This window comes from Vicia villosa, linkage group LG2 (assembly GCF_029867415.1).
Source record: "Vicia villosa cultivar HV-30 ecotype Madison, WI linkage group LG2, Vvil1.0, whole genome shotgun sequence".
NCBI lineage: Eukaryota > Viridiplantae > Streptophyta > Magnoliopsida > Fabales > Fabaceae > Vicia > Vicia villosa.
Window position 1 is genome coordinate 217,441,467 of NC_081181.1, and position 19,055 is coordinate 217,460,521.

Here is a 19,055-nt window from a genome sequence, read left to right on the forward strand (position 1 = left end):
GTCTGCTCTTATATTTACAAAAGCATCAACAGAATTGGCATGACAACATTTCATAAATTAGAGGTCATAGCATTTTAGTGTAAGATTAATGTATGTGCTAACAACATTGACGCCTTTATTTTGAGTCAAATTTTTTTTATTTAAAACATGATTAGTTTAGAAATTAATGTGAAATGTAGATTATTAGATTTTTTTTAAAAGAAAACTTTATTATTTTTTAAAAAAATATAATTTAATAGTTTATCAAATACATATAAGAATGTTTTTTTAAATAGTAAATTGAAAAAAGAAAAAAAAAACTATGTAAAATAGTCTAAAGGAAAAACTTAGAAATAAGACCTCCAAATAATTAGAGTATGGACAAGAAAAATAAGACCTCCAAATTAGATAAGCAAAAACTTAGAAATAATATTTACAATATCATATTTATTTACTAAATATTCTAACATGCATATAAACCCATCTTTTTTATACTTATAATGGTTTTTAAACTGTGTAAAGTAATTGTTTATACTTACAATGTAATTATTTTAGAATACATGAATAAAGTAGGTTTATATGTTGATAATTTTTTATATTTTAAAATAGGGTTAATGAACTTTTTGGTCCCTCTAAATATTGCAGATTTTGTTTTTAGTCCCTTTAAAATTTTCCTTTAAGAAATCGTCCCTTCAAAATTTTTCATCTCAACTATTGGTCCCTAACGTCAAATTTGCTAGAGATTAGCTACGACTTTAGCCACTGATTAGCTACGAAATTTGACGTTAGGGACCAATAGTTCGGAAGAAAAATTTTGAAGGGACGATTTCTTAAAGGAAAATTTTGGAGGGACTAAAAACGAAATCTATAATATTTAAAGGGACGAAAAAGTTCATTAACCCTTTAAAATACATGAATAAAGTAGATACTATAGATTTATAAAATTAAATTAACGGTGAATTTCTATTAAATTATAAAATAAATGATTACTTTTACTACAAATATTGAAATATTATTTGCACCGACAGGTTTGTGAGCATTCTTCTCCAACAAAGCAAACTTTATGTACCTTTTGATTCTTGAGTATACATACATAAAGTTAAAAAATGCTATTCCTACACCAACTTCATACACTACACCGTATGTCCGTACCGTACGGACGTACTATTCACAGTACATGAATAGTAAAATATTAAATTAATATTTTCTTTTTTAAAAAAAATCATTTTTTAAAATTTTTTTTTTACGTTTTTAAAAAAATATTTAACAATACCTGCGGATTTACCTACGGATTTGACAATACCTGCGGATTTACCTACAGATTTGACAGTACCTGCAGATTTACTTGCGGATTTACCTACGAATTTGACAATACATGCGGATTTACTTACGAATTTAGGCAAATCCGCAGGTAATGTCAAATGCAGGTAAATCCGAAAGTAAATCTGAAGGTATTATCAATTTTTTTTTAAAAAACGTAAAAAAATATTTTAAAAAAAATATTTTACTATTCATGTACGGACGGTGAATAGTGTGGTCCGTACATACGGTTTAGGTGTAGTACGGCGGTGTAAGCATAGCACTCCTGTAAAGTTAAAGAGTAATGCTATTCTTACACCCAAAACTTACACCAATACTTACACCAAACATTGTTCACCGTATCTATACGGTGAACAGTGTTTTTTAAAATAAAATAATAATATTTATAAAAAATATTTTTTATTTTTAAAACTACAGACGATACTGTTCATGTATGAACGTGCATTAACCTACTGCATTAACCAAGTTTTTACACTGCATTAACCAAGTTTGATGACTGCTAAAAATTATTTTTAATACCTGAATGTTGCATTAACCAACTTCATTACTGCATTAACCAAGTTTGGTGACTGCTAAAAATCATTTTTAATACCTGGATGTTGCAGTAACCAACTTCACTACTGCATTAACCAAGTTTTTACACTGCATTAACCAAATTTGAGTAATGCTATTCTTACACCCATGAACAGTACTTTATAGTAGTCATTAAATTTGGTTAATGCAATGTAAAAACTTGGTTAATGCAGTAATGAAGTTGGTTAATGGAATATCCAGGTATTAAAAATAATTTTTAGCAGTCATCAAACTTGGTTAATGCAGTGTAAAAACTTGGTTAATGCAGTAATGAAGTTGGTTATTGCACGTCCGTACATGAAGAGTGTCGTCCTTAATTTTAAAATTAAAAATAAATAATATTATTTTATTTTAAAAAACACTGTTCACCGTATAAATACGGTGAATAGTGTTTAGTGTAAGTATTGGTGTAAGTGTTGGGTGTAAGAATAGCATTACTCAAAATTAAAAATGAAACTACAGTAAAGTGAATGAAGCGTGTGTGTGTGAATTGTGATGTTAAAGAGAAACAGAACAGAAGCGCGTATCTGATCGTATCAAAATGCAATAATTACTCCAGAAGTGGAAATCGGGGTTCCGTTGTTGGACTCCAATTTGACAGATGAAAAACATCGTTTCTTTTTGAACAGTTAATCTTTTTAGGGGTCTCTGATAGAAATTTTAAATTTATTTTATGGATTTCAAAATTTATATCTGAACGCATCATATTTTAACTTTTTTATGTGTATTTTCAAAAATACATCTCTAAAGTATTTTATTATTAAAGTTTAAATTTTTTGGAGATTTATCTCCAAATTATGATTTATATATTAAACTCATCACAACAACCCTTCATTCTCTTTTCTTTTCAAACTCAAACACTCAAAAACCAAAAACCCCTAAAATCTCTACTTTCAAAACTCACATCAATTGATTTCTATTCATTTCATCAAATTGCAACTCATTTTGACTCCTAATATCAACACATTTCAACAACTCTCAAAATTCCAAATTAAGTTTCTCAAAACTTCTTTTTCTACTTTGCATGTGTATAATAAGTTGTTTAGAATTACTTAAAGTTAATAGGTTGAAGTATAACTTGTAAAATGTGGTTGTTTGGTGTAAAATTTATGGAAAAATTACATTTTTGGGTGATTGAGGTTAAAGCTTTAAAAATGGCAGTTGCATGTGTTTTCGGAAGTGCATTTTTCGAAAACACCTATGAGGAGTTTCGGATATGCATTTTCGAAATTATGTCTGAGTTGTTTTTTTTTTAATTTTTTCAAACCTGTTTATGTTTATTCTCTTTGAGTACTGATTATTCTTTTTCCAGGAAAAATGGTTGAGATCCCGAACAGAATGAGACTCGGCAGGCCAAGCCAAACTGCTTTTGCTCAGCATGAGAGAGTTGAGCAGTCTATGAAGGTTCGAGGATGCGTCCGGGTACTGCGGGAGGAAGTTGAGGGGATATCCCCTTCTTTTCCGAGGAGTCACCTATCATGTGCGTCCTCATATATGATTAATGAGGAGGAACCCGAGAAGATTCAAGTTCCAGAACCCAAGGAGGTTCATGTTCCGGAATCCGTACGGGTTAACCTGACATATCTAGGAGGGCCCTCTGACACCTCCATCTTGATCTATTACTCTGATCATGTCGCTCGACATGTTTCCACTGTACAAGTATATTATTTATTACACTTTTTATTTAAATGTTTTACGGTCAAATATTTTAAAATTGATATTAATTTTTATGTTTGTAGGAACGGCTGCCACTAAAGTTCATGAACCACGTGCAGAAAATATTTGATTTGTATCATCCTGATGCGGATTGGTTCATGGAGGCCATTCTTGGCTTCAGACTTGTCAGACTTTATAGTTCCGGATACAACACTATCATCCACGGCATGCAAGGGGCATTTGTCGAGAAATGTCATAAGGAGACATCATATTTCTATTTTTCTATTGGGGAAATGACGACCACACTTGATTATATCGCTTGCCAGCTACACCTTCCTATCAGAGGGAGGTTAATTAATCACTCCCGGATCACCTGTATGTCACCACTGATTGGATGGTTGACTATTTGGGAGCTCAACCTGAAAAGACATCTGAGTAGTGTTCCTCGACTAACGGGGCCCATGCCAAGTTCTGATTCTTAAAGGACCTTTTATCACGACAACCTTGTTGCGGAAGCTAATTTCGAGACTGAGGGAAATGACTTATTTGTTCAGTATCATCGTCAGTGTGCTTTGAGGTGTTACTTCATGTGATTGGTCGACACGTCCATTTTTGTGGACAAAAGTGCAAACTACATGGATGTAACATACCTCTGGTACTTCATAGATTTGAATACATTGAGGGAGTGGAACTGGGGGGCGGATATTTGATATACCTATACCAAAAGTTAAATGAAGCCTCTAACTAGAGGACCAGGCAGCTGACAGACTCTGCTACACTACTGACGGTACCTTTCATTCTAATTATTGAATTTATTTTACTATTAATATTTTCTTCTTACATGACTCTTATTCGTTTTTCAGGAATGGATCATTTCTCATTTCCACTGCATTCATGGTTTTGATCTTGATCCGACGTATAGGGAGGAGATGTCGAGGACTGACGTGTATCTCCCTCATTGAAGGAATGATTTATGTGAAGAATAAAATTCTCTCTATTGCTTAAAAGAAGTCTGGCACGTAAAAAGGTTCTTCTTGTTCTCGATGATTTCAATGACTTAGAGCACCTTGAGAATTTACTTGGAGGACTTAATTGGTTTGGATCTGGCAGCAGAATCATTGTAACAACTAGGGGTGTTCAAAACCGAACCGGTCTAATAGAAAACCGCTAAACAAACCAATCTAAATCTCAAAAAACCGCATTTGGTTTGAATGTGTTCAGGTCACTTTTTGACAAAATCGCGCGGTTCGGTTCGATTTGTGGTTTGTATTTTACAAACCGAACAAAATAGAACCAAACCGCATTATGTTACAATCCAAACTTCACTTAACTCACTTCCAACCCAAACCCAAACCTATTATACCTTAGTATTGTGATTACGTTTTTAATGCACTTTTTTCTCTAATCTCTCATCTCTTTTACTCTTTTTTTTTTCATCTTCTCTAATATTTCATCTCATCTATTTTTTTCTATTTCATTATAGTTTTTTGATATTATTTTATATTATTATTTTATGTTTTTAATTTCACTTTACTCTAACCTTATTTTTGTTTATATCAAACTGAAATTGTTTTCCAATTATGATGAATTTTGCCGTAATTTGATAACACATAAATGACTAAATACAAAACAATATTGTCATCATATGTGTATGTATGACTTAATATATTTTTTTTATAAAAAAACAAAACCAACCAAACCAACTCAAACCGCATTGGTTTGATTTGGTTTGATTTTATTTCTAAAAGTCAGCGGAACTAAATCAAACCGGACACTTTTTTCTCTTCGTGCAAACGCAAAATAGAATGGGAATGTCAATTGGAGAAACTGAAGAAAATGCCTCGTCAATTGTTAGTCTCGTAAAACTTGAATAGTTGAGTCTTGATTTTTGCAAGAGCCTAAACATTCTTCCAAACAAAGTTACTGACCTGAGATCACTTCGTGTTCTTCATATTCATTGTTGCACACAATTGATGCATCAAATCTTCATATCCTAATTAATGGTTTAGCTTCTTTGGAAACGCTAAAGCTTGAAGAATTTCGTAACTTGTACGAAATTCCAGACAACGTAAGCTTGAAGAATTGCATGAATTGTTACTAAAAGGAACGTAAGCTTGAAAGATTTCCTGCATGCATCAAGCATCTTTCTAAGCTGGAAAAACTGGACATTAAGGATTGCAGGAGGCTCCGTTATCTTCCAGAGCTTCCGCCATCACTGAAAGAGTTATATGCAACTAACTGTTCATCTTTAGAGACTGTAATGTTCAATTGGAATGTTTCTAATCCAATACAGCTACAAGCCTGCAAGTATATAAGTTACACAGAGAATTCCAAAACTGTGTTAACTTGGATGAACTTTCACTCTGGGCTATTGAAATAAATGCTCAAGTAAACATGAAGAAATTGGCATATAATCATCTCTCAACATTAGGAAGCAAATTTCTTGAGGGTCCGGTTGACGTGATCTACCCTGGAAGTAAAGTTCCAGAGTGGTTCATGTACAAAACAACACAGGCTTCAGTGACTGTTGATCTCTCTTCCGCTCCGAATTTCAAGTCTATGGGTTTTATCTTTTGCGCTGTTGCTAGTCAGCTCTTGCGTCGGACGATAAAAACTTCAATGGAAGTGATTGTAACCTGGAAACTGGTAATGGCGAAAGGGTCACCCTTGGGAACACGGATGCATGGACTAGTATACATTCCCCCAAGTTTTTTTCCGACCATGTTTTTATATGGTATGATGAAAAGGAAAACATAGAAGAGCTCATGGTCGGTTATAGTCCAAAGGTTTCGTTTGAATTCTTTGCGCAAAGTGGAAGTACTTGGAAAAAGAGGGAGAGTAATATGATAAGAGGGTGCGGAGTGTGTCCGATATACGATACAAAATATTTTGATTTCATTAAATAAATGGAATCGGAGTTGGAATTGTTGTTGCAATTTATAGCAAATGAAAGGTTAGTTCAATGCATTGATAAGAAAGAAACAGTAGATCCAAAACAACCATGCAAATCAATCCTATCGTGATGTTTGATATCTACAAATCAATCCTACAAATGAAACTTAGTTTCAATGTCTTACTTTTTCCATGTGAAATGAGACGTTTGATATCTACCAATCACCTTCTTACTTCCAAGGTCCTTTGACTTTTTTATCGCCATCACCATATGATCAAATATTAGATTGAGACTTTCAAAATATTTTCAACTACTGTTTGACCATATAAATCAAGGAAAAAATGGTTGAGAGGAGGACATACATGAATATGTGTTGAAAATAATGTTTTTTCAAAAAAAATTATGCCCTTTGAAAGTACTATATATTCTAATTTTTGGGAATTGCATTTAAGTTGAGAAGTGTCACAACCTGTCTATACTTGATGTCAGGTCAGGTCAACTAAACCTGTTTCTCATAAGAACATTACTGGTTTTCCGAGTTCTGAAATTTGGTTTTTAATGCTTCAATGACAGCTGAAAAGTCCTCATCACTATAGCCATGTGATTTTGCAACTTTGTATAACTCGTTAGCAGCTGCTGCAATCGGAATAGATTGGGAAACAGACTCCGCTAACCCCAGGGCAAGTCTTAGATCCTGTCACCATTCATTATGATGTGAGAATGCAAAGTTAAATCTGATGTTTGAGAATTGCTTATTTACTTGCCTTCTGCTGATGCTTTAGGGGAAATGCAGTTGGATAATGTGACTTTATCATGGACGGGCCTTTGGTTGTGTACATTGGAGCATTGATCGCACCTTGTGAAATTACCTGCAAAATTTTCATTTCGTAAAGGGACCGATATAATAGAATGATTATTTCAGTACTCGCAACCTACGAAACATTGACTCCGACATGGACACTTAGCACTATAGATTTTATGTCGTGGACTAGTGAATAACTGAATACCTCGACTAGTACTTTTGGATCCAGCCCAACTTTCTCGCTGAGAAGTAAACCTTCAGAAAAGGATGCCATCATACTATATACACCAATGAAAAGGAGAGAAATAATGTCACCTTAAACATCAACACAAGGTCAAATAGAAGCAAAAAAATAGGAGACAAATTTTAAAGGACCTGCCCATGATCATATTGACAACCAGCTTCATTGCAGCTCCATTTCCAACATCACCGAGGTAAAATTTAGACTACATTGAAGCATAAACCATAAATATAATATGAATTAATTGTTTGCTTCAAAAGAAAGATCGGAGATTTTCTTTTAATGAAGGACTCAATATATATACTTTCCCCATGATGTCCAAGAGAGGAGCAGCCGTTTCGTAAAGATTTATGTCCCCTGAAATATTATATAATATACATTGTCTCAGTTTCCGTAAGTTTCCAATACTGTTCTAACTAAAATCCGAACGACTATACGCGCTGCTATGTCTTCAAACGAGAGCTATATAGGAAGAAATTCTTTACGGGAAAACACATTTGGAAAGACTTCATAAGTTTATAATCTCGAATATCTGTAGCTATTGGAATGAATCAGTGATGCAACTTTCATGACACATCCTAGCTGAATTTTCTACTTGTAAGAAAAATCGTACGCCAACTCCTTTCTCGTGCCAAGTTTAATACTGCTAAGTTATTAGTACTTGAAGAAGAATCTTCACCTGCCGTAAGAAATATCAATTGTCCATCTTCTGCAGGCTTTTTGGAACCTGAAACTGGAGCCTGTTTCACAAAAGTTACAGCTCACATATTCATGTAATCATCCAACTAAAACATGCAAGGAATAATGCATATCCTAATTAAACGGCACCCTGTATGTTCCATAGAGAATACATAAGGAAATTATAGAAAACCACACCTCCAAAAATAGCGCTCCAGTGGATTTTATGTGGCCGTTAATCAATTTAGACGTCTCCACATCAACAGTTGATACATCCACATATCTGAAAAAATATATAACATGTTAAGCTTGCGATGTCTTGACAACTATGGATAGACAACTAACGGACATACAGAGGTATCAATATTCATTTGAATTTCTATTATCTGTGAAATTGACGCAATATATCAAAAATACTTAGAATGTAAATAGAGTAGTACCCTTTTCCAGGACCAATTCCATTTGCTACTCCATACTTCCCACAAGCAACATCCATCTGATATATATAGAATAGAACAAAAATAACTAACTCTCATAACTTATATATAATCTTTAAAAACTAAACAGAAATATACACACGGCACTTTGAGGATCAGCCAGCATAGCAAATGTGAGATCACAAGACGCTGCTACTTCCTCGGGAGATGATTTATATCTGCAGAAACAAAACGCACAGTTTTCAAACACAGAATTTGAAATTTATAGAATATCTTTTGTTCATATCACGAGTTCTTTAAAATGTAGTTATTTAAGTAAAATGTAGTTATTTAAAGTGCAAGTAACGGAAAGGTGAATTCTTACTTGGCTCCCAAGTTGATTAGAGCATCACACTTGGTCTTAGTCCTATTCCAAACCGTCAGATCAACACTAAACAGCATGAAGAATAAATTAGAAAAAATTCTCCCATGGTCACATAATTCGCAATTTGTTTCTGTAAGTGGTACGAATTCGGGTACAAGGTGTATTTGGCAAGCACAAAAAGCTAAGTTTATAAGTTTGTATGAGTAAGTTAAAACATTTAAATTTAATACACTTTAAATTCAATTGGTTAGGATGGAAAACACGTACCCAGCTTTGATGAGATTTTGTGCCATTGGAGTGCCCATAATTCCGAGGCCCAAAAAGCCAATCTTTGGAGGGGTCTCAGTCCCTGAAAACAAACGAAAATAGAGATGAATTGCAGAGTTGAATTTAAAGGGAAAAGTAAAGTAATAGTACCTTGTTGAGGTACTGAGGAAGCAGAGACATTGAAAATGTGGCGAGAGAAGCGTGGTGAGTTGAAATGAATTGCGATGGCAGAAGAAAATGAAGATGGGAGACGATGAATGGCGAAGTGATTGCAGTTCACCAAGCTACTCATAATTCTTATGTTAGTTATGTTATCCTCCCTTCCTTATTTTATTTTTTCTTTCTTTCTATTCAAATTTACAAGTGGAAGGTGATGTTATCTTGGTTGAAAATGGTGGTCCTCAATTGATAGGTTGATAGCTTTTGATAATGGTTATTTTTATCTTCAAACAATTAGGTTGAAGAAGAAACATTGTTCTTTGTCTTATCAAAAAAAAAAAAAGAAACATTGTTCTTTAATTACTGGGGTTTTAACTTTTTTTTTAAAGAGTGTTAAATAAAAATGTGTAAAGGCCTTGCTTAAAAAAATCATAAAAATAAACCAATTTAACTCAAGTCATTAATGAGCTCCCCTAAAATGAATTGGACGAGTGAATTCGGGTTCAATTTCTGGTGAAAATAATTTTTAATCGGATTTTACTTACTTTGCAGCCGAAGTCTGAATTACTAGGGCTAATTTTTCCTAGGAACCGGATGGTTAACAAAAAAAAAATCATAAAAATAAATATAAAGGATAAATATATAAAATAGTTTGATTGATTGAGTGTTATAATTGATTAACAATGTGTAGTATTGCAACTAATAGCAAATGTTGTCTCATTAAGCTATTTATGTCAATAGTGGAGAAGTGTTTTCTCCATTTTTAGATACGTGACGACCCTCATTTGACTATATATTGTATGCTTCTTAGTGTGTTATGTTAACTCGGTTCATGTGTGCTTAACTTTGCCAGTCGGTGCCTCGATAAATTTTATCATATTTGGTTAGTGGTGCTACAAAATTGAAATGTGACCATAAAATTCATTTATTCAATCTTACTGTGTTTCAACTTAGTTTAGAGTCTTGAAAACCGCTATCATAAATCCCCGATAGACCACAGAAAGACCAAGCTGGCTTACATTCAGCTGTATTTACTTCCGCATGACTTTGTCTTGGCTAAGGAACCTTTAGTTAACCTTCAAATTACTTGTCTCTCGGTTCTAGTTGACACTTTAACTATTGACTATAAACTTCAAATTACTTGTCTCTCGGTTCTAATTGTTATAAACTTTGCTTCGGCCTACAAAAAGACAACGACAAGATATAATTGATTTCTCCCAACAACCACCTACCTCACAGGGGTTTCTCAAGATTAATCTTCCTATTTATTTGAACCCCCTTACAAATAGTTCCAATTGATATATCTCTTTATATTTCTCTTCTTTCTTCCTGCATTCCCTTCATCAAAATAAAAATTCCCCATGTAACAATGTCTTCATATGATTCCTAGAATCATGACCACATCATGGTGGTGGAGATTCCTTGGGCTATACTTCTCTTGCTTCTTCTATTCCCTTGGTTGGTCCATTCTTCGTAATAGAAACACTTGCTCACTCTCGCGTTTTCATCCCAATCTATGATCATTTCACCTTGAGCTCTTCCATTTTCATTATTAATGACCATGCAATATTTTTGGGGTTCTATTTGTGCCATATTTAGGATTACAACCTATTGATTATGGAGATATGGTTTTTCATTGAAGGGAGACCAAGTAACTTTGTAATCTTTCCCCATCTAACAATTGTTGTAAATGGCTTAAATGGGGATATTTGAAGGCCAAAATCAGAATACGTGAGGAATATTCAACATAATCTAGCTTTCTAATGAAAACAATAACTTTGACATGGAGAACATTTTCAAGATGCTTGTTTGGTCATTGGTCTGTGAGCTCTAATGCTTTTGTTTTCTCATAGGGTATGATTAAGCTCACCATTTTAATCTTGGCACGCGGATTCCCTTAATTGAAGTACCATCAACCCAAGATGCTCCTATTTCTCGATTGAGCATCTTTATTTTCAAAATTACCATAGGGTGCTCCAAGTTTTTTTCCTCAATTTCCAAAAATAAGAGCAACATTATTGAGGATGAGCACCACATTTTCTTGTTGCACTGGATCAACAAATTCTTTGTATTGGCTGACTCTTGGAGCCTTGTACATGAGTTGTAATATTATATTTCTCTTCTTGCCGACGAAAAGAGGACTATCTCTTAGAACTCCCTCTTTCTTTCCTCACTCTATTATTCACCCTTCAACATTTTGGAAAGAAAGAGCGAGAGAAATGATATTAAGATCATGAATGGTCTCATTTGGTTCCTCCAATTTTGACTCTGTGTGTACTTCCCCGAGCCTTTAAATAAGAAGTTCAACCCAACCTTCGTCTCCAAATATGGACATGTCTTGCGAGAGTATGTGATTCATCAGCCCTTACAGCCTTGCACCGTTGTCTTGATTGTTGAGAAAATTCATTTACATTGTGGTCCAAGCTCTTGTGCTTTTGTCTTTTATGAGCCTTACATCCCTTCCTAGTTCACCCATATAACATAAGACAACCATTCTCTCTTGGATCAAATTGTTGTAAAAGATAATTAGCTCGTGTGACAAATGTAAATATCCTATGTGGTTTAAGGCTAGATCATGAACAATAAAACATTGGTTGAGAAATACAACCCAACTATGTTTCGAGAAGATACAATTTACTACAACACTTATCACTCGACTACGATACCATGGTCCATAGTTTGAAGAGGTGTTTTAGGATTATCAGGTGTTTCTCATGTTGAATTGTCTGAAATGGTGCATGGCTTGATCTTTTGAAATATTTCAACAACCATCAAGCTAACATTGTACTCAAGCTAACATACTTTGTCATAGAAGAAGAAAATAAGACTACCAAAGAAAGGAAAAACAACCAACAATCAAAGAGTTAGCTTATAGAACAAGTCTCCCAAACTAAACAACAAAATTGAAACTCTTACTAGAATATAAATGTACTTCATCTATTCCTTTTTAATTGTCACTTTTTTTTTTGAAAAAAATTTGTTTCTTTTTAATTGTTGTTTTCAATTTTTAAAATAGTCTTGTGATAGTTTTGTCAATATTTCCCTTAATTATTTATTATAGAGAAAAAAGTAAGTTAAAATAATACTAAGTTAGGAATAATATAGGTACAAAGAAAATTATTGTTTAAAAAGTAACAACAATCATTAGCTTTATTGATGTGTGTAAAAACTCAAAAAAAAAAAAATGAAGTAACAATTAAAAAAGAATAGAGAGAGTATAGTGCATGCTTCCTTTGGATTCCATAGAATAATGTTGATATATTAACACTTGTCTAAATTAACTCTTATAATTTATTTATTTTTTCAATTTAACTATTAAAATAATTATAAATAATATTTATGTAAAGTATATACTTCTCACTCTCATAAAAAATTATATGAAATGTTGAAAAAAATTATAGATGTTGATACTAAATTTGCAATTTTTTCATATTTTTTAATAACTAAATTGATATATTTTGATAACTTATAATATTTGTATATTTACAAATTAAATTGAAGAGTTATGAATAATTTAGAATAAATATAGTACTAATACTAGTTTGTTATATATAAATAAAAAAAGGAGAATAAAATTAAATTGATAATTAGAGAGTATTTACTTTTTACCGCCAGCAACCGGAACCAAAAGATGGTTGTATGGAGCTCGAAGGCGAAGATGGTTCCAAATTCCCGTTGGAAAGTGGCGACAAAGCATTGTTCGGACGAGGTTCTGGTTTCAATACCGACGACCATACTGTTTCCCGTCGTCACGTTTCATTCCAACTCAATGAGTCCGAGTCCGAGTCAGAGGCTTCTAGGGTTTCATTCCAAGTCATCGGCACAAACCCCATTTGGGTTTTGAAGAACAGCGACAAAACGCTTAACCTCTTCAAGAAGTTCGATATGGGTCAATTGGAACTCGGAGACCGTTTCTGCTTGTCCGGGAAAACACCCATTTGGTTCAAATTGAACAAAGCTCAAGTTTCTGAAACTCAGATTGAGTTTGACCAACTTGATATTTCACAAATTGATCCTGTTAAAGGTAGTATTGCATTTTCAATGTTACCAATTTTTGTTTCTTTACTTGCATGATGATGATAATGATGGTGCTTTTTTGGTAGTTTGTGGTGAATGTCTTTGGTTATTTATTGTATGTATATGTGAAACCTTCTGAGGAGATTGTAGTTCATGTCACTTTAGCAGTTGTTCAAGTGATGATTATTTTTTGTGGCCATTTTCGCACGAGTTTGTTTTTTTGAATTCATGGGGATAGCTTGTTGAATACTTTTGAAGATATTGTAGTTTTGAAAATGCAGAGTTTGGCTTTCTTGTGATGAGACATGAGTTTGACAGATATCCGAAGGGAATGATCCGGAATGTGGAGAATTGGAACTGGTTTCTTGATGAGCCTAGCAAAGAAAGTGAGGATGAGGATGAAGATGATTTTGAGGGGATGAAGTAAAAGAGGGGAAAGCGGAAAGTATTTAAAGACGATGAGGACGACGAGTGGACTGGTGATAGTGAAGATGATGAAGACCTTGTTGCTAAGACGGGGAAAGGTAAGAAACCTGTGTACTCCACAAGGTCTAGAGACAAAGGAGAAGCTAAAAGAAAGAAAACATCTAGTGTCAACAAAACCGTTGAAGAAGAAGAAGATGATAATGATAATGATAATGATGATGATGAAGATGATGATGATGATGATGAGACACTAGGAGGTTTCATTGTTACCGATGAAGAAGATGATGAGGAGGAACAGGACAATGACGAAGATGCGGAGGAAGAGGAAGAGTTTGAAGAAGATGACGATGATTGATGCTGTGGCGGGTTATAAATTCATGGGAGAAAATCGACATCCTTCTGGAAACCGAGTGTTGTGGCCTTATGATGTTAATATGCAGTCATCTAGTGACACAAGTAGTTTTCACTTTTCAACATGATAACATCAATTTGGTTGTTTTTTTGTGATGTTCTGATGGATTGTTGTATGTTTAGGACTATATTCAATGTATGAAGCTGGTTATGAACTCTAAACATCTTCTTTTCTCTTCATTTTCAACCCATCAAAGAACACATAAATTATTGTCCAAAAAAAAAGAACACATAATGACAACTTAGATATTCTGAGCAAAATTATTTGTCAAGGGACCATTTAAAACCCAAATCTTGGTTGTGATTTCTATAAAAACAGCAACAAAACTTTAGATACATTTTGGTCTCTTTAATTTTGGGCGGATTCAGTATTTCAACCACATAAAAAGAACCTAGTCCTTCCAAAATTAGTGGGAAACTAAAATCATATTGTGAGTGTTGTGAGGGAGAAAATGAGAAAAATTTTGAGTATAAAGAAATTTGTTTAGACTATATTTAATATATTTATAGCATGTTTGGTTTACCTTCTGTAGCAACCTGCCTAAAAATTTAGCTTTTAGAGTCGCCACCTATTCTGAAGGGCGAATAGGAAACCCGACGCAGTATAGAGATCAGGGTAAGATACTATATTCAGGTCGAGGGAAGGTGTTAGGCACCCTCAACCCTTTCCTAAAGGCTAACATTCATAGATAAAGGTTTATGGCTAAGGAATTGAATAGGGGAAAAATTGAGATTTTAGGGAGGGGGACTCGCCTTGTTGCCAAGTGCCTACGTATCTCCTTAGGGAGAATCAGAGTCAACGTAGTTCGGGGGACGGGTTGTACGCCCTTAAGGTTTGAAATTTGATTTGAAGGTTTGAAGGCTTTGAATAGCCTGTCGTAGATAAAAATCTGTGTTTGAACTTGAAGTTTGAAAGATGTTTGAAAAGTGTTTTGAAGTTGTTTTAGATGTTCTGGGCGTACAACCCTGATTTGGCACAATTAACCGCAATGATCAATAGGTTCGATCACCATAGTCAAAAGATTAGAGGTTTTGCACCATTACCAATTCAAATCGATTGATTCGATTATCACTAATAATGAATTAACGTATTTTACTATTTTATGAATTTGTATTTTTATACTGTTACCTCTCATAACCGATTAACACGATTACAAATAATAACAAATTAAATTTAGAACAAGGGAGGATTAATCATCACAATCAATAAGATAATTGCAACCATTTAATCAAATATAATTGAATTGCATTTTAATTAAATAATCATTTTAATTAAAATTATCATTGACCATAGCGATTAATTGATTTAATCGGAACGAACAACGAATTAAAATTTTAATATAAATATTATATCCTAATTCATTTAAAAAAATGATTATTATATAATAAATAATATATTAAAAGATATTTTAATTTAAATAAACAAATAATCAAAATTATTTAAAGTTATTAGAGGTTATGATTATGTGTGGTTGTTAGTAAGGTATATGGTATAGGTATTAATCCTAGGCTGTTGGATCTAAGCTGAGTGGTGGATAAGAGGTCAGATCTGAGGGTGTATGGTGCCTGGCTTATATGGAGGCGCATAGGATCACGTTTAGAAAATCAGAAAAAATTATGAAAGGGCCAGGGATCGAACCCTGGACCCCTAAGACAGACACACGCGCCCCCCACCATTCCAACTATGCAAACTATTTGTTCAGTTGATGCAAGCAATATATAATATATAATATTAACAGACCCATATGAAAACAGGCGCGAAAATTCAAATGAACCGGTCACGTTTTGACACCTCATCATCTTCCCCAATGATCCTGCAAACAAACCTGTAAAATTAGCTACGAATCTGTTGCGATTCTGTTCGTAGCGAAAGCCCCTGGAAAATAGCTAATCGATCCCTCCTTCACATAAACATTTCGCGACCTCCTAGATCTACTCGTTTTCATCACGCAAACTTAACCATACTATTATATTGCCTTGATTTTACCCCTACGAAAAAGCCCCAATTAAAAGCTTCTAAAACCCTAAGCGGCCAACAATGGTGATTCTTGATTAAACCACGCAAACCCCAAATTACCAACCCAGAAACGTTCGCAGCGTTGAGGACAATCAAAATATACCATCAATTTGCAATAGATATGCATAAATTACCCTAACCGATCAAATCTTTGAAGCAACATACCTTGGCTCGATGGAGAGTAATCTGGGGTTGTTGATGACGCGTAATGATCCTAACACGTTCCAAATCCTTTTAGGAAGCTTTTGCAATCTTTAGTTTTTGTTAAAACTCCTTAAATCTCTAAAACCGAATTCACTTTTTGAAGGATTTTTGAGTTCTTGCTCTTTGCCTCTAACCCGAGTTCTTCCAACCCCTAGTCCACTGTTCTGACTTGTATACTTATAGGAGGATCAAATTAGGTTAAAAAGATAGCCCAAACCTCAATGAATCCAATTTTGCCATATTTGAGAAATTTGATTCTTCCTTGAATCCCAAGCTACTATTTTGGTCCAAATATTGTGTCAATCTTTTTCATACCACTTTGTCACGAAAATAAATTATGTTTAGGTATTAATGCTGATTGGAAATCAACCAAATATAATTTTTGACAAAATATTTGATTTTTAATCTTTATTAAATCATTAAAATGAAATAAAAATCATATTAATTCAAACATAATGCTAATTTTCGTGGCAAATGACTTTGGGCATGCTAATGGCTTGTGGACCAAGCTTGCATAAGAAAACCATAGGCCCATTTGCAAAATTCCTCAATTTGAACCCTCCTTTTTCACATTTAGTCCTCCAAAATCACCCAACTTTGATCAATCATATCTCACTCAATTTTTAGGCTATGAGGGAGTTCTAATACTTTTTGGAAACCTCAAGAGGTCCTCTACAAGCCACTTTGGAATATATTTTCCATTTGGAGCTTTTATCTTGATCATATCCTTCTTGGGAAAAAACTGCTTTTGAAGGATGCCTGAAAAGGACCTGTAATCTTTTGCACTGTATCTCTCAAATGAATCATTTCTAGCCTTGGCTTGTGAGAGACAAAGTTGTAGAGAATCCAATTTCCTTCAAAATAGGCTTTGAGTGGGGAATTTTTGATGTTCCATGTGAAAGTTATGCCCGGTCAAAGTTGGGTTGACTTTCTCCTAAGAAACCCTAATTTGAACCTTTGTGTATTTGTTCATCTCTGAGTTTCTATTAATGGAATCATGACCAATCTTTGCTTAAATGATGGTTGTACTTAACATACTTGATGTTGACCAAAATTGGGAGGCTTTGACTATGCTCTGATTATGGTTGACTTTTAGGTCAAACCAGTTGACTATGGACCATCTGGACTTTTGAGTAAGTGATCTTTGGAACTTGAACCTTGAACTCTGCATCATTGTAAATGGAAATATGGAAGGCAAATTTTGGGGTATGACAGCTGCCCCTGTTCAATCTTCTTGAACCTGAAGAGGTAGAAGATGATTGGACACTAAAATGCCCTGAAATTTGCTTGCGTAGGGAAGGAGTTCCGCAGGAGATGGGCTTATAGATGCCACCCATTTGTTTGACAAGATGCTTGTCCAGAGCATATGCTCTCCATACCAGGATCATATTAATTGTATCTGAAGATACGGAGTAATGTCTTACATAAGACTACTTGAAGAGGTTTCTGGAATGGATACGAAAATTTGTCTTGAAGAAGACTACCTAAAAAAGGTACTTAAAACAAGAATGCCTCGAAGAAGGCTACCTAAAAAGGGGTCTTAGAAAAAAGATGTCTTGGAGAAGACTACCTAGAGAGGTAAGAAGGGATTGGATACATGTTTCGAAAAGATTACCTAAAAAGGTAAGATACATCTTAAGCAAGACTAACCTATAAAAATATTTGGAAAGGGTGTGATATGTCTTAGACAAGACTGACCTGGAGAGGCTCTTAGACAGGATATGATACGTTTTAAACAAAACTCACCTAAACAAATTCCTATAAAGGACATGAAACGTTTTAAACAAAACTACCTATAGAGGTTCCTACAAAGGGAATGATATGTTTTAAACAAAACTACCTATAAAGGTTCCTATAAAGGATATGACATGTTTTAAACAAAACTACCTATAAAGGTTCCTATAAAGGACGCGACATGTTTTAAAGAAAACTACCTAGAAAGGTTCCTATAAAGGATATGATATATTTTAAACAAAACTATCTAAAAAGATTCCTATAAAGGATATGAAATGTTTTAAACAAAATATCTAAAAGGATTCCTATAGAGGATATGAAACGTTTTAAACAAAACCATCTAAAAAGATTCCTATAAAGGATGCGAAACGTTTTAAACAAAACTATCTAAAAAGATTCCTATAAAGGATATGAAACGTTTTAAACAAAACTATCTAAAAAGATTCCTATAAAGGATATGAAACGTTTTAAACAAAACTATCTAAAAAGATTCCTATAAAGGATATGAAATGTTTTAAACAAAACTATCTAAAAAGATTTCTATAAAGGATGCGAGCGTTTTAAACGGAATTACCTAGAAAGGTCTGGGATATGTCTTAAATAAGACTGCTTGGGAAGGTTAGGATAGTTATCTTGGACAAGACTACCTGGACAGGTAAGAAACTGTTTGATTGCTTCTGGATTTCCTTTGAAGAAAGACTTGGAATGAAGTATTGGAATTGTATCTGTTAAGATTGAATCGTTGATACGATCATGTTTGCGTGGTAATTTGATGATAACATCTTTTTGAAGTGAAGTGACCTGAAAAGGTAGCGTTAGTTTTATGCAATGTCATGATGCATGTGTCATGTAATGAGATTCTCGATGAGAATTATGC

The 19,055-nt window shown here is 33.8% G+C and overlaps 2 protein-coding genes across 2 annotated transcripts; one reads left to right on the plus strand and one right to left on the minus strand.

Moving 5' to 3' along the window:
* Positions 1-6,766: 6,766 nt before the first annotated feature.
* On the minus strand, positions 6,767-9,685 carry LOC131648258 (glyoxylate/succinic semialdehyde reductase 2, chloroplastic-like). The gene is made up of 12 exons (XM_058918031.1): positions 9,361-9,685; positions 9,211-9,292; positions 8,944-9,009; positions 8,722-8,797; positions 8,583-8,638; positions 8,341-8,425; positions 8,144-8,204; positions 7,769-7,821; positions 7,599-7,669; positions 7,429-7,501; positions 7,186-7,290; positions 6,767-7,115 (listed from the first exon to the last, which is right to left on the minus strand). Exons 1-12 carry the CDS (start codon positions 9,500-9,502, stop codon positions 6,945-6,947), a joined length of 1,041 nt encoding a protein of 346 aa, XP_058774014.1. The 5' UTR covers positions 9,503-9,685; the 3' UTR covers positions 6,767-6,944.
* A 3,291-nt stretch (positions 9,686-12,976) lies between these two features.
* Positions 12,977-14,783, plus strand: LOC131648259 (uncharacterized). Its single transcript, XM_058918032.1, has 2 exons — positions 12,977-13,393; positions 13,668-14,783. Exons 1-2 carry the CDS (start codon positions 13,009-13,011, stop codon positions 13,811-13,813), a joined length of 531 nt encoding a protein of 176 aa, XP_058774015.1. The 5' UTR covers positions 12,977-13,008; the 3' UTR covers positions 13,814-14,783.
* Positions 14,784-19,055: the final 4,272 nt, after the last annotated feature.